The sequence below is a fragment of the Lithobates pipiens genome, unplaced genomic scaffold (genome assembly GCF_037356315.1).
Source record: "Lithobates pipiens isolate NorthernLeopardFrog02 unplaced genomic scaffold, aLitPip1_a1.2 Scaffold_116, whole genome shotgun sequence".
NCBI classification, from domain to species: Eukaryota; Metazoa; Chordata; class Amphibia; order Anura; family Ranidae; genus Lithobates; species Lithobates pipiens.
In genome coordinates this window covers 386,969-402,730 of record NW_027507703.1, presented here as the reverse complement: position 1 = coordinate 402,730, position 15,762 = coordinate 386,969, and the positions used below count along the sequence as shown (strand labels likewise).

General features: G+C 50.8%; 1 protein-coding gene across 1 annotated transcript in view; it reads right to left on the bottom strand.

Moving 5' to 3' along the window:
* LOC143973790 (E3 ubiquitin-protein ligase Rnf220-like) overlaps positions 1-15,762 on the bottom strand; it is a 247,971-nt gene that overhangs the window by 36,375 nt on the left and 195,834 nt on the right. Inside the window, exon 3 of the mRNA XM_077474644.1 lies at positions 8,745-8,874. Within this exon, the coding sequence (XP_077330770.1) occupies positions 8,745-8,874 (130 nt within the window). The remainder of the gene's footprint in view (positions 1-8,744; positions 8,875-15,762) is intronic.

The window sequence follows — 15,762 nt, the reverse complement described above, 5'->3', positions numbered from 1 at the left end:
ATTGTAATTTTATCATGGCCGTTATGCCCATCATCCCAGTTTCGGGGGTTTCACTGTGGATGCAGAAAAATGAAGCTTTCGCATTCTTTATATACCACATACACGCCCAACCAGCGTCTTGCGCCTTATATGGGACGGCGCTCGTGGCGATGACAATGGGGGATGGGATGGAAATCTTTCATTGTTATCAATAAAACCAAAAGAAGATCAGTGGAGTGTGCAGACAGCAATCACCAAGCCTTCCGCTTTACCCTCCCCCGCCCCCCCCCCATAATGTAATCAGGATTAGGAATAGATTTGGGGGCGCCTCAGCCGGGGGATGGAAGTCTGGAAGGATCAATAATTAACAATGACTTCCCGCGACTTTGCTGGATCCTGAAATCATGTCATGAATGTTTTATCCGGTTATTAGCCGGGACATGCGCTGGAGGGAGCCGGGTGACTCCGATCTCAGAGTGTCACTATTGCCCCGCAGACCGAATCCGACCAGAGCGATCCCGCCGCCGAGATAAAACCAACCGCAGAGCGTCACTCCTCTCTTCACTTCCATTTCACACTTTGCAATTATTTTGTGACGATCGCAATCAGCGCTTAGAAGTGAGACTGTCTACGGGGCCCAGTACAGCCTACCTGAGAGGGGCCCCATGAACAGCGTCCAGCGCGCTGCGGTGAACTGTGGGTGTGACAAAAGAATGCCAACAGTGGGTAGGGCTAAAAAATGTTGCCCACATGCAGAGTGCAGGGGTCAGAGGTATGTATTATACAGAGTGCAGGGGTCAGAGGTATGTATTGTACAGAGTGCAGGGGTCCGGAGTAAAAGTGCTGGTGTTAGGATTATGTACCATACAAAGTGCAGTGGTCAGGAGTATGTATTGTACAGAGTGCAGGTGTCAAGGAGTATATACTATAGAGCATGCAGGTGTCAGGATTATGTATTGAAGAGGGTGCAGGTTCAGGTGTATGTAACATACAGAGTGCAGGTGTCAGGAGTATGTATTGTACAGAATTCAGCTGTCAGGAGAAGCTATAAAAGAGAGCGCAGGTGTCACAATTATGTACTGCAGCGAGTGCAGGTTCATGTGCATGTAACATACAGAGCACAGGTGTCAGGCGTATGTATTATACAGAATTCGGGTGTCAGGAGACTGCTGGGAGCCATGGCCTATGGTAATACTCTGCCTGAGCCCAATGAAAAATAAAAAAGTATGTATTGTACAGCATGCAGGTGTCAGGAGTATGTACCACAGAGTGCAGGTTCAAGTGTATGTAGGTATCAGGAGTATGTATTATACAGAGCGCAGGTGTCAGGATTATGTACCACAGAGTGCAGGTTCAGGTGTATGTAACCTACAGAGCTCAGGTGTCAGGAGTATCTATTATACAGAGTGCAGGTATCAGGAGTATCTATTATACAGAGTGTAGGTGTCAGGAGTATGTATTGTTCAGCATGCAGGTGTCAGGAGTATCTATTAAACAGAGTGCAGGTGTCAGGATTATGTACCACAGAGTGCAGGTTCAGGTGTATGTAACCTACAGAGCTCAGGTGTCAGGAGTATCTATTATACAGAGTGCAGGTATCAGGAGTATCTATTATACAGAGTGTAGGTGTCAGGAGTATGTATTGTTCAGCATGCAGGTGTCAGGAGTATCTATTAAACAGAGTGCGGGTGTCAGAATTATGTATTGCAGAGCGTGCAGGTTCAGGTATATGTAACATACAGAGCACAGGTGTCAGGCGTATATGTATTATACAGAATTCGGGTGTCAGGAGACTGCTGGGAGCCATGGCCCATGGTAATACTCTGCCTGAGCCCAATGAAAAATAAAAAAGTATGTATTGTACAGCATGCAGGTGTCAGGAGTATGTACCACAGAGTGCAGGTTCAAGTGTATATAGGTATCAGGAGTATGTATTATACAGAGCGCAGGTGTCAGGATTATGTATTGCAGAGAGTGCAGGTTCAGGTGTATGTAACCTACAGAGCGCAGGTGTCAGGAGTATGTATTGTACAGAATTCAGGTGTCAGGAGACTGATGGGAGCCATGACCTATGGTAATACTCTGCCTGAGCCCAATGGAAAATACAAATTCCCCTCTCCACTCATGGGCCCCCCCTACTGGACTAATGGGGTCAGAGCCCAGTACAGGAGGGCAGGCCCCACCCCCCCCTATCAGCAGCTCAGGTTTTGTTTATGATTCGAGTTGGAAAAGCGTCAGATGACCCGATAATTGGCGATTTCTCTGCCGCATTTCATGTCATAAACTATATTTAAAAAAAAAAATGTCATCTTTATCAATAGATTTGAAGATGAAATGATAATTCTGAACAGCGATTGGCGCTCCTCCCCCACACTACAGATGGAAGCTGCAGAGGTGTGAAGGGGGTCCCCCACCTCCAATGGCGGCATTAGGGGGCCCCGGAGAGGACGACTTCAAATGGCCCCATAAGGGTGACAAAGAGCTTTGGCCTTTGCCGCAGATTAGCTTGAATTGCCGGGATGCCTTGCACAGATTGGATGTTATCTATCACCGCGCGGCCGGGGTCGTTATTTAATAATTAATAGAGACTTCTTATTCTTCCTTCGATGGCGGTGAGGCCCCCCCTCCCCCCCCCCTCCCGCGCCGCTCCAAGAGAGCCGGTCCCCCCCCCTTTAACGGCCGGGCTCACCCCATCCTTCCTCATCTGTCAGCGGGGTGACAATGGCGGCCTGTCAGGTGTGTGATTTACACCTTGCCCTGTTTCCCATTAAACCCCAGGCGCACCCTCCCCTCCCCCCGACCGAGCTCCGCCGCCGTCCCGTCCATTCCCGCGGCGGCTCGCACGCGAGGCCCCCTTCACTTCCTTGATGGCTTTTCCTGGCGGCGCTAATTGCTTCTCTTCATTTAAGCCACCGCGCTAATTTGCAGCGGCTCTTTATTAGGTTGGAAGGGACCCAAATGATACCATCAATTACGCCCATTCCGTCCGCCGCCATCGTATGAGGTGTCATCGGGGTGAGAAGGAAGGAAGGATCTGCGCTAGAAACCTGGACCCCCCAACCTGCATCACAAAGGCAAAGACTGCGATCGCAGCAAGAAGAAAAAAACGATATATATATACACTGTACGCTGTATACTGATTACATAGTATAGCATAGTATCACCTATCAACATTTAGAACCCGCCTTCTTTCTATCCTTCTTAGTACTTTCGGAGGGGTGCAAAACGCGTCAGACGCTGCATTAAGCCCACAATGCACCCTGGTAGTGCAATGCACAGATGGGAAGTGAAAGGAAAATGATAAATGATACAAATAAATCTGTGAAAAGTGTGGGGGAGGGGTATTTGTATGGCGCCCCCCGGAGTCAATACTTTGTAGAACCCCCTTTCTCTACAAGTCTTTTTGGGGGTGTCTCTACCAGCTTTGCCCATCTAGAGAGGACATTTCTGCCCATTCTTCTTCTTTGTAAAATATCTCAAGCTCTGTCAGATTGGATGGAGAGCGTCTGTGATCGGCAATTTCCAAGTCTGGCCACAGATTCTCAATGGGATTTAGGTCTGGACTGTGACTGGGCCATTCTAACACATGGATATGCTTTTATGTAAACCATTCCATTGTAGCTCTGGCTGGATGTTTCGGGTCGTTGTCCTGCTGGAAGGGGAACCTCCGCCCCGGTCTCAAGTCTTCTGCCGACTCTAACAGGTTTTCTTCTAAGATTGTCCTGTATTTGTCTCCATCCATCTTCCCATCAACTCTCACCAGCTTCCCTGTCCCTGCTGAAGAAAACCATCCCCACCACATGATGCTGCCACCACCATGTCTCACGGTGGGGATGGTGTGTTCGGGGGGATGGGCAGTGTTAGTTTTCCCCACACATAGAGTTTTTCTTTTAGGCCATAAAGTAGAATTTTGGTCTCCTCTGACCAGATCACCTTCTTCCACATGTTTGCTGCCCCCTCCCCCACATGGCTTCTCACAAACTACAAACAGGACTTCTTATGACTTTCTTTCTCCAATGTCTTTCTTCTTGTCACTCTTCCATAAAGGGCAGATTTGTGGAGAGACGACTAATAGTTGTCCTGTGGACAGATTCTCCCCCCTGAGCTGTGGATCTCTGCAGCTCCTCCAGAGTTACCATGGACCGCTTGGCTCTTCTCTGATGAATGCTCTCCTTGCCCGGCCCGGTCAGTTTAGGTGGACGGCCGTGTCTTGGTAGGTTTGCGGTTGTGCCCATACTCTTTCCATTTTCTGATGATGGATTGAACAGAGCTCCGTGAGATGGTCAAAGCTTGGGAGATTTTATTATAACCCAACCCTGCTTTATACTTCTCCACAACTTCATCCCTGACCTGCCTGGTGTGTTCCTTGGCCTTCATGATGCTGTTTGTTCACTAAGGTTCTCTAACAAACCTCTGAGGGCTTCACAGAACAGATGTATTTATACTGAGATTAAATGACACACAGGTGGATTCTATTTACTAATTAGGTGACTTCTGAAGGCAATTGGTTCTTCTAGATTTTAGTTGGGGTATCAGAGTAAAGGGGGCTGAATACAAATGCCCCCCCCCCTCCCCCCCACACACACTTTTCACATATTTATTTGTATCATTTTCCTTCCACTTCACAATTATGTGACACTTTGTGTTGGTCCATCACATAAAATCCCAATAAAAGACATTTACGTTTTTTGGTTGTAACATGACAAGATGTGGAGAATTTCAAGGGGTATGAATACTTTTTCAAGGCGCTGTAGAGCGCACATTGACAATGAATGGGCGGCCCAACGCATGTTAACACGTGAATGGCACCACATGCGTCTTACCGCCACACCCTGGTGTAGCAAAATTGCGGTAATGTGTTTCTGGTGCGTTTTTGGGTTGCCTGCAGCTGTAAAAAAAAAAAAAAATGGACATGTGACTCAAAATGCACCAAAAATGCAAACGGCGGTGTGTTTTTACCGCAATTCCTCATTCAGTTCCATGGGAAGCTGCGTTTTTTTTTTGTGCAGTTTTCAAAATCACATGAAAGATGCAGCACGCAGGACTTTTCAGAACGCGCCGCCCCTGTAACGCAGCGGTGCGAAGAGCCCCCATAGGATTTAAAGGGAAGCATTTTTTTTCTTGCGTTTTTTTTCTTGCGAGGTAAAAATGCAGGAAAAGTTTATTAGTGTGAAAGGGCCCTTAAAGTCGTTAGGAATGTAACTTTGTAATATGAAAAGTAATGCGAAGTTTGGGAAAGCGCAAACTGATCTGTGATAAAAAAAGGGAAATACCAAAAGGCAAAAAAAAAAAATGCTTAAAACCAACTAAATCCGTTCCAGGGGCATCACAACAAAAAAGCCTTACAGCCCCAGCCTGAGCAGAAAAGCCTGTCCCCGGCCAGCATACTGCAGAGAAAGGCCCCTGCTGTGTGTGTGTGGAAGCAGTGGTCTCTCTGCAGAGGTCCAGCGCCCCTCCCCCCACCTGCTGAATCAGAACTATCGCTCTGGAATGAACAAAACTCTTGCTCTCTATTGATTGGAGAGTTCTAGCTTGGATTCAGTAGGGAGTGTGTAGAGAGACTACTGCTTCCACACACAGAGTAGAAGCCCTATGCAGCCTGCTGGCAGGGGACAGGTTTTTCTGCCCAGGCTGGGGCTGTTTTGATGCCCCCGGAATATATTTAGCTGATTTGAAGGCTCAGTGGGGCTTTTATTAAATAACTGCTTCTCCTTATTTCGGAGCCCCTGTAGATGTTTATCTGGCGGAGTGGAGTCTCTCCGCATCTCTCTCATGAGTCTCTATGAATTGATGGCGGTGTTTGGCCGGGGTTAGCGCCCCCTTGCTGAGCTGCGGTGGTAGCGGGTCGGGGAATTCTCAGCTCTATGAAGAGGAAAACGTAAGGAAACAATATTTCCTCTCGAAAGAAAAAAGGTTACATTGTAACTCCAACTTTTCTAAGAGATTCTCCGAGGACCAATCACTGAGCTGCAGGAGGAACCGGCTGAGAGCGGAACCTTAAAGAGGACCCGTCACAATTCCAAATAAGGGGCAACTCCAAATCAACGCCCATGGGGGCAGGGGCAATCCCATTTTAATGCTTATTGGGGGGGGGGGGGGGGGGCAACTTCATATTAAAGTGGTTGTAAAGGTTGAAGGAGCATTCTAAAAAACCTTCTATATGAAGCCACCCCCCCCCCCCAATACTTGACCAATCCCGATCCTGCAAAGTGCATGGAGGCCACTGCTCTTCCCAGTCTCTGCCTCCTCATTGGCTGAGACATAGCAGCGGGAGTCAATCACAACCAATGAATCAATCAGGAGAGAGCGGGGCGAGGGGCCGAGCCCCGTTCCATGTGTCTTATGGGCACACAGAGCAGGCACGCACGAGTGCCCCCATAGCAAGCGGCTTGCTTTGGGGGGCACTCAGGGTAGGAGCCAGGAGCTCCAGTGAGGGACCCGAGAAGTTGAGGAACCAGGAGCTCCACCAAGGGACCCGAGAAGAGGAGGAGCCAGGAGCTCCAGTGAGGGACCCGAGAAGAGGAGGAGCCAGGAGCTCCAGTGAGGGACCCGAGAAGAGGAGGAGCCAGGAGCTCCAGTGAGGGACCCGAGAAGAGGAGGAACCAGCAGCTCCACCAAGGGACCAGAGAAGAGGAGGAGCCAGGAGCTCCAGTGAGGGACCCAGAGAAGAGGAGGAGCCAGGAGCTCCAGTGAGGGGCCCGAGAAGAGGAGGAGCCAGGAGCTCCAGTGAGGGACCCAAGAAGAGGAGGAGCCAGGAGCTCCACCGAGGGGCCCGAGAAGAGGAGGAGCCAGGAGCTCCAGTGAGGGACCCGAGAAGAGGAGGAGCCAGGAGCTCCACCGAGGGACCCGAGAAGAGGAGGAGCCAGGAGCTCCACCGAGGGACCCAAGAAGTTGAGGAACCAGGAGCTCCCCAGAGGGACCCGAGAAGAGGAGCCAGGAGCTCCAGTGAGGGACCCGAGAAGAGGAGCCAGGAGCTCCAGTGAGGGACCCGAGAAGAGGAGGAGCCAGGTGCTCCAGTGACGGACCTGAGAAGAGGAGGAGCCAGGAGCTCCACCGAGGGACCCGAGAAGAGGAGGAGCTCCACCAAGGGACCTGAAAACAGGAGGAGCCAGTAGCTCCAGTGAAGGACCCGAAAAGAGGAGGAGCCAGGAGCTCCACCAAGGGACCCGAGAAGAGGAGGAGCCAGGAGCTCCAGTGAGGGACCCGAGAAGAGGAGGAGCCAGGAGCTCCAGTGAGGGACCCGAGAAGAGGAGGAGCCAGGAGCTCCAGTGAGGGACCCGAGAAGAGGAGGAACCAGCAGCTCCACCAAGGGACCAGAGAAGAGGAGGAGCCAGGAGCTCCAGTGAGGGACCCAGAGAAGAGGAGGAGCCAGGAGCTCCAGTGAGGGGCCCGAGAAGAGGAGGAGCCAGGAGCTCCAGTGAGGGACCCAAGAAGAGGAGGAGCCAGGAGCTCCACCGAGGGGCCCGAGAAGAGGAGGAGCCAGGAGCTCCAGTGAGGGACCCGAGAAGAGGAGGAGCCAGGAGCTCCACCGAGGGACCCGAGAAGAGGAGGAGCCAGGAGCTCCACCGAGGGACCCAAGAAGTTGAGGAACCAGGAGCTCCCCAGAGGGACCCGAGAAGAGGAGCCAGGAGCTCCAGTGAGGGACCCGAGAAGAGGAGCCAGGAGCTCCAGTGAGGGACCCGAGAAGAGGAGGAGCCAGGTGCTCCAGTGACGGACCTGAGAAGAGGAGGAGCCAGGAGCTCCACCGAGGGACCCGAGAAGAGGAGGAGCTCCACCAAGGGACCTGAAAACAGGAGGAGCCAGTAGCTCCAGTGAAGGACCCGAAAAGAGGAGGAGCCAGGAGCTCCAGCGAGGGACCCAAGAAAAGGAGGATCTGGGCTGGTCTGTGCAAAACCATTACAGAGCCGGTAGGTATAAGATGTTCGCTATTTAAAAAAAGAAATGTAACCTTTAATATCACTTTAATGCCCATGGGGGGGGAGACAACCCAATATTAATGCTTATTGGGGGGCAACTCCATTTTAATGGCCATGGAGGAAGCAGAGGAGGCAACACCATATTATAGGCCATGCAATGCCATAATATTTCCCAAGGGATGGAGGGGAGGCAAATTAATTGCCACAAGGGCATCTTCATATCAGTGGTCATAGTTTTGGAATGGGAATGTCCTACCAGCTCATATAGGAGGGATGATCAGGTGACCTCTGACCCTCTCCATATTAATGTACCATGGGGGATGAGGGGCAACTCCCAAATTAGTGCCCATTGGCACAGCAGCTTCATAATAATGCCCATAGGGAAAATTATTAGCCACGGGGCAAGAAGGGCAACTCCACATTAATGGTCATGGGTTTCAACTCCATATTATTGCACATGTGGGGCAACTCCATTCTAATGGCCACAGGGGACAACTCCATCCTAGTGGTCATGCTTTTGCAATGAGATGTCCAACCAGCTCATACAAGTGGGATGACCTCTGACTCCCTCCAAATTAATTTACCATAGGTGGGGGGCGGGCAGGTGGGCTACTCCAAATTAATACCCAAGGGGAAGAAACTACATAATAATACCCATTGGGGAGGAGGGACAGCTCCATGTTAGTACCCATGGGGGGACAGCTCCATGTTGATGGCCATGACTTTGGAGTTGGATGTCCAACCAGGTCCCAGCATGTATAATATAATAGTAATCCTGAAGGCTGAACTCCATGCAGATACTAAATACATAGACATTTCTCTTCATCGATCGTCCAATAATCGCCTTACCTTAAGTTGACCTGCATTACTTTCTCCAGCTCCTGCTCCATGTGTTCCTGTAACTCTCCGGGACGCAGTAGCACCTGACATATCGGACAGATCGGGGCCTGGCTGTCGAACAGCGCGACCTTCTTCTTACCTGAAACACAAAAACAATCGATGAATACCGACCGAGACCAGAAAAGACAACAGATATCCCCCATTACACCCCGCATGGCAATCTGGAAATGCTGGACAGAAAGGCTTCTGAAACCCAGCAAAGCCCCCCTAATACCGGGTGGTGGTCCCAATAATCCAAAGTGGTTGTCAGTTATATATTTCGAGGCTGCTGGATTCAGACTTTGGTGCAGAACAAAGTGTTTCTCTATTAAAAGAAGACATTTACAGGCTGGCCCCGCCCACACCCCATCTCTAAATATGAACACACTGCACCCACTTACAGGCTGGCCCCGCCCAGAAGCCATATCTAAATAAAAGCAGACTGCCCATCATTCCCCACTTACAGGCTGGCCCCGCACTGACCCCATCTTTAAATATAAGCAGACTGCACGTCATGTACCACATACAGTCTGGCCCCGCCCAGAAGCCATATCTAAATAAAAGCAGACTGCACATCATGTCCCCCTTACAGGCTGGCACCGCCCAGACCCCACCTATAAATATAAGCAGACTGCACGTCATGTACCACATACAGTCTGGCCCCGCCCTTACCTCATCTCTAAATATGTGCAGACTGCCCATCATTCCCCCCTTACAGGCTGGCCCCGCACTGACCCCATCTCTAAATATGTGCAGACTGCCCATCATTCCCCTCTTACAGGCTGGCCCCACACTGACCCCATCTCTAAATATGAGCAGACTGCCCATCATGCCCCCCCCACCTTACAGGCTGGCCCCGCCCTTACCCCATCTCTAAATATGAGCAGACTGCACGTCATGCCCCTTACAGGCTGGCCCCGCCCAGGCCCCATCTCTAAATATAAGCAGACTGCACATCATGTCCCACATACAGGCTGGCCCATCCAGACTCTATCTCTAAATATGAGCAGAATGACAGTCATGCCCCCTATCCAGGCAACATCTCTAAAAATACACAGACTGCCCATCATGCCTTTTTTACAGGCTGGCCCCGCCCAGACCCCACCTCTCAGTATACAGGGACTGCCAACTCGCAACTCTGATCCCTGCAGGTAATACCTGTTTGATTTACTGTGCTTGCTGAGGAACTCATAGAAAGTTGATGGAAGGATTCCGGGAAAGTGGGACAGAGGGCCAAGATTCAGGGCTATCCCAGCAATTCCGGGACAGTGGGGCAGAGGGCCAAGATTCAGGGCTATCCCAGCAATTCCGGGATAGTGGGGCAGAGGGCCAAGATTCAGGGCTATCCCAGCAACTCCGGGACAGTGGGACAGAGGGCCAAGATTCAGGGCTATCCCAGCAATTCCGGGACAGTGGGGCAGAGGGGCCAAGATTCAGGGCTATCCCAGCAATTCCGGGACAGTGGGGCAGAGGGGCCAAGATTCAGGGCTATCCCAGCAATTCCGGGACAGTGGGGCAGAGGGGCCAAGATTCAGGGCTATCCCAGCAATTCCGGGACAGTGGGGCAGAGGGGCCAAGATTCAGGGCTATCCCAGCAATTCCGGCACAGTTGTCATCCATGCAAGTCCAGATAATCCCTTTATTCTGGTCCCTTGTCACTTCCAGAAATCTCAAACAAGGTTTTTCGCATTGAAAGCTACCGACTGTGAGCTACAGAACACATCCTCCTTATGGGATGGAGATGAGGAGACAGGGAGGTGTTTGCAGTCCAAATTGAGAGAGAAACTCTGGACTGACAACCCTGCTCCTCTGGTGATGCAGCGTGTGAGCAAGAGACGCGGGGAAATCGGCAGACTTCCAGGTTCTCTTCTGTGCACTACAGAACACCTCCCTCCTATTGTATGGAGATGAGGAGTGCTGGGAGGTGTCCTGTAGTCCTGTCCTAGGGTGGCAACCCTGCTCCCTGATACAGCACAGCGAGTGAACGTTGCATTCCTAGGACAGGAAATGTGTAACTGGCAGGATCACCAGGTGAAAATAAAGGAAGAAAAATAAAACTAATACAGCCGCCACATCTACAGTGTAGATCAGATACACTTTAACACTCTGGCCGTATTCACTAACACTCTCATCTGTTCTGATGAACCCCCCCCTCCCCCCCCCCGGGAGGTCTACAGAGCGACGTCTCGGTGGTGATCCATTATCATGGTGTACAGGGTGCTAATACAACCCGTCACAGCGGGACTCAGGCAGGCGCGGCGTGACGGCGTGACAGGAGGCGAGAATTATCGGCGGCGCGCCATGATGGAAGGGTGCCGTAAAAATGCAAATGCTTCCTAATTAAGATGTTTATGGTTAAACAATGCTGTTCTTAATGCTGGCAGTGCGGCGCAGGCTGCAACCCGGGCCGCACATAAATGATCCGCTGTCACCCCGGCGCCTGCGCCACCGACCCGCGGGGCAAAAGAAAAAGAAAATTAACCCCCGCAGGGCTCTCTGCTGCGGGCAGAACGTCTCACTGAATAGAAGAGATTTGTCAGGTGATCTACGCGGCAAACGTCACATGACGGAGCTGACAGTGTACAAAAAAAATGCCAAAGATTCCATCCGATGTGACGGCTGCATTTGTTTTCTTTTTTTTTTTTTCAGGCTTTCCATCCTTATGTTGTAACCTGATGATCCTGCCAGCAACACACTTCCTGTCCTAAGGTGACAACCAGGGCCGCTGATAAGGCAATACAGCCAGCCCTCCTGTACTGGGCCCAACATATCAGCTGGAGTGACGCGTGGTACTGCGCATGCGCAGACCCGTCTGAGGCATTTTTCGACCGGGGGGGGGGGGGTGCAGTATTCGACAGGACACCGGCTGCGGCTATTGCAGAAACGAATCCTCTTCTGCCTCCCCCTGCAGCGCTCCCACCTTCTCCTCTTCTCCACCCCTCCGGTTACGCTGCAGGGGGATCAGTTCTAGCATCAGCACCCCCCCCCCCCTCCTTTCCGGGGTCCCTCCTCTCCTCTCCTGCCGGCAGCCGAGAGGCGGGGGAAGGGGCCGGTAAATATGTCATAATCATTTATATAATAATGATTTAAGTGTATTTTTTTTAGCAAAAATGACATTTAATATTTTCTGGGGAGGGGGGTGGGGATTGGGAGGCAGTATGGACCCCCCCCCCCCCCCCCCATGATTTCTAACAGAAGCCCCCCGGTGACAACACTCACTGTAGCAACGTTCTTTTCTTATTTCCTTTTGGGATAAGGATTTTTCTTTTCTTTTTTTTTTACAATAAAAGCTGATCATTGTAAGCAGCCCTGTCAGTATTAAATGGTTTGTCCCATCCCTGTAAACTGATACATTCTGCTGGAGAGCTTGCTCTTTAAAAAAGCAATAAAAGAAAAAAAAAAAAAACAGACTGTGGCTCAATTCACATTAGTTTGTCTGCACAGTCCCGCGGTTCCCAACGCGACTTTTATGTGCAAATTTTGGTTGCGATTATATCCGACTTTACATTCAATGGATCAAAGTCGCATTGAAAGCCGCACCGCAGTATTGCAGGCACCTTTTTTTTTTTTTTTTTTTTTTCAAAGCCGCTGTAACTTTAAGTTGCATAGATCCGAACGGGTGCCACTGAAAACCACGGGATGCGACTCGTCCTGCGACTTTATGTGTCCAAAGTCGCATGACAAATCACACACAAGTGTGAACGGAGCCTGAAGCCAGCCACAGATATGGATTGAATCTCGGCCGGTCCAGCAGATCTGAACCGTCTATTAGCAGGCTGAATGTACTCAAGTTGATGGATTTGATCCAGCGAGTACAACCAGCCTGCCAGATTTTAAATGCGATTTATTGTTAGCGGCTGTTATAGGCGCTGTGTTCTCTGGGTGGGGGGGGGCGGCGGTTGAAGGAAAGGAAATTGCTCTATTTATGGGCGGCCTTTACTGGCAGGATCACCGGGTGAAAATGGAAGGAAAGAAAGCCTAAAAAGAAAAAAAAACAAAACAAATGCAGCCGTCACATCTAAGAATTGGTGAGCTGCAATATAATAAACGTTTGCTTTCGGGATGAATACCGCTTTAACCAATTGACGATCAACCGCCATTATTATATGGAGGCGCGCTCCTGCAAATCACTGTAGGTGTACGACGGCTCCTTTAAGAGCCGCAGCCGGCGGCGCCTGTGGGCGGGGCACCCGATGTGTGCGACCAGCGGTCGCGATCTCCGCCGGCCACCCGCAATCGCTCCCCAGAGAGCCAGAACGGGGATCTGTCAATGTAAACAGACAGATCCCCGTTCTGACAGGGGAGGAGAGACAGATCTGCTGTTCCTAGTGATCAGGAACGGCGATCTCTCTCCTCCTCCAGTTAGAAACGCCTCCCTAGGGAACACTTAACCCCTTGATCGCCCCCCCCCCCCCCCCTAGTGTTAAAGCGGGACTCCGCGTTTTTTTTTTTTTTTAAAAGCCAGCAGCTACAAATACTGCAGCTGCTGACTTTTAAAATAATGACACTTACCCGCCCAGCGCGCCCGCGATGTCGGCACCCGAAGCCGATCTCTAGATCGTCACTCGGGTCCTGCCGCCGCCATCTTGGGTATGGGAATCAGGAAATGGAGCCTTTCGGCTTCATTTCCCGGTTCCCTACTGCGCATGCGCGAGTCGCGCTGCGCAATAAGGACGGTCCCCGCTGCCTCTGGGATCTGTGTGTTTCCCAGCAGGCAGCGGGGCACTTGCGGAAAGGGGCGGGCACTTGCGAAAGGGCGTAATCTACGCCCCTTTCCGCAGAGAGCTATCCCGGAAGTGGGTGCAGATACCTGTACTGTACAGGTATCTGCACCCCCCTCCCCCCTGAAAGGTGCCAATTGTGGCGCCGAGGGGGGGAGGGTTCCGATGAGCGGAAGGTCCACTTTAGGGTGGACCTCCGCTTTAACTCCTTCCCTGCCAGTGACATTTATACAGCAATCAGTGGCTATTTTTTAACTCCGATCGCTGTATAAATGTCACCGGTCCCAAAAACGTATCCGATCCGCAATGCCACAGTCCCGATAAAAATCACAGATCGCCGCCATTACTGGTAAAAAAATAAATAAAAAAATAAAATAAAAACGCCATAAAACTATCTCCTATTTTGTAGGCGCGATAACATTTGCGTAAACCAATCAATATACGCTTATTGCGTTTTTTTTTTTTTTAACCAAAAATATGTAGAAGAATAAATATCGGCCTAAACTGAGAAATTTGTTTCTTTTTTTTGTTTTTGTTTTTTTGGGGAATATATTATAGCAAAAAGTAAAAAATATATATTTTTTTCAAAATTATCGCTCTTTTTTTGTTTATAGCGCAAAAAAATAATAAGCGCGGAGGTGATCAAATACCACCAAAAGAAAGTTCTATTATAAAAAAAAAGACATCAAAGTCGCAGGACCGCGCAATTGTCAGTTAAACCGTCGCAGTGCTGAATCGCAAAAAAACGGCCCCCGGTCATTACGGGGGGGGGGGGGGATCTTCCGGTCTGATCAGATCCGGCATCTCCATATTTTAGATCCTAATCAAGAGGAGACTTCAACCTGTTTCAAGACACTGAAATGATTCTTTATTGTAAAAAAAAAAAAAAAAAAAAAAAAGCGATCGAGCGTCTCCCACGTAGAGCGCGGTGTCTCGCGGTTATGTACGATCGTCTCCATAGAGGAAGACCCTTCTTTTTTTTATGAAGTGTATTTTCTGCTCAGAGGCTGGGCCAAGCCTCCGCCTGCCAGTCCCGGAGCCGTATTTGCAACGTGCCCCCCGGCAGATCCCGCATCCAGGAATAAACCGCTGACTATTAATAGGCCCTCCCCTCCCCCCTCCCGCTATCTCCGGCGGTAGACAATGCGGGCGCACGCTCAGCCTTTTCCTTAATAAACATGAGTTTTGTTTAGAAGGAAATCCTGTCCCTTTGCTGGAGGTCGGCGGCGGCGGCGGCCTCGGACCTGGCAAGCGGCGAGGATCGAATATTCCTGGACGGCGGGACAGTACATGAGAACTGACAGCGGGTAACGACCACTCAGCCTCTTTAATTTGCCATTTTCGCCGTGTTTTCCAGCGCCGCCGTCACGCCGCGAAAAAAAAAAAATCCGAAGGTTATATTATCTGGCTCATCATCTCCGGGGATCGCTCCTGTTCACCCTACGCCCCCCCTCCCCCCCCCCCCCGGCCTTAAATAAGATGTTCAGCAACTTGGCCCGTTGTCAGCCGAGGCGGATCATTCGGCTTGCCAGGAAAATGGATCTTTGTTATGTCTACAAAAACGGCAAAAAAATAAAACACCAAACAAGGGTCTCTCGGCGGTAAAAAATAATCCGCTCTTTGGGGAGCGGCGTTCTGTTATAGTGGAGGGGGGGGGGGGGTGTCACGGCTGCGTGCGAAGGGCACGGCGTACAGAGCGAGTACGATGTCTCTGAGGGGCCCCTGAAGACCTACAGGGCCCAATCACATTGCGGTAACAAGTGTTGGTGCAAAATGTGGTGCCATGCAAGACTGGCATGCCAATGCACCTTGCCGAGCGGGTGGCAATGCACCAGTGTGTGTTGAGTTGCCGCATGCAGAATTTTTGGTCCCCCGCGGTGCTTCGGGGAGCCCATTCAAATGAACAGACTGTCCTAACGCAATGTCCGTGAATGCGTCGCTCGCAGCGTGTCGATGCGCGTGGGCGGTTTACACCACAGCGGAACAGGCAGGTGTGAAGGAACCAGTTCAAGGAGTAGTAAAGTCGAAAAAACTTCAGTGCTTCAGCTGTCCCCTCCCCCCCCCCACCCACCTTTTTCTTGCCTGAACTCGATCGTTCCAGAGACGAGCGTGAGGCCAGCTCCAGGCTCCAGCCGCTGTCTCAGGTACTCATTGAACAGATTGATAGCAGCAGTAGCCATTGGCTCCCGCTGCTGTCAATCAAATCCAGTGACAGGGGAAGGGGGGGGGGGCGGGGCCAAGTCCTGACACCAAGGATATAAATCCAC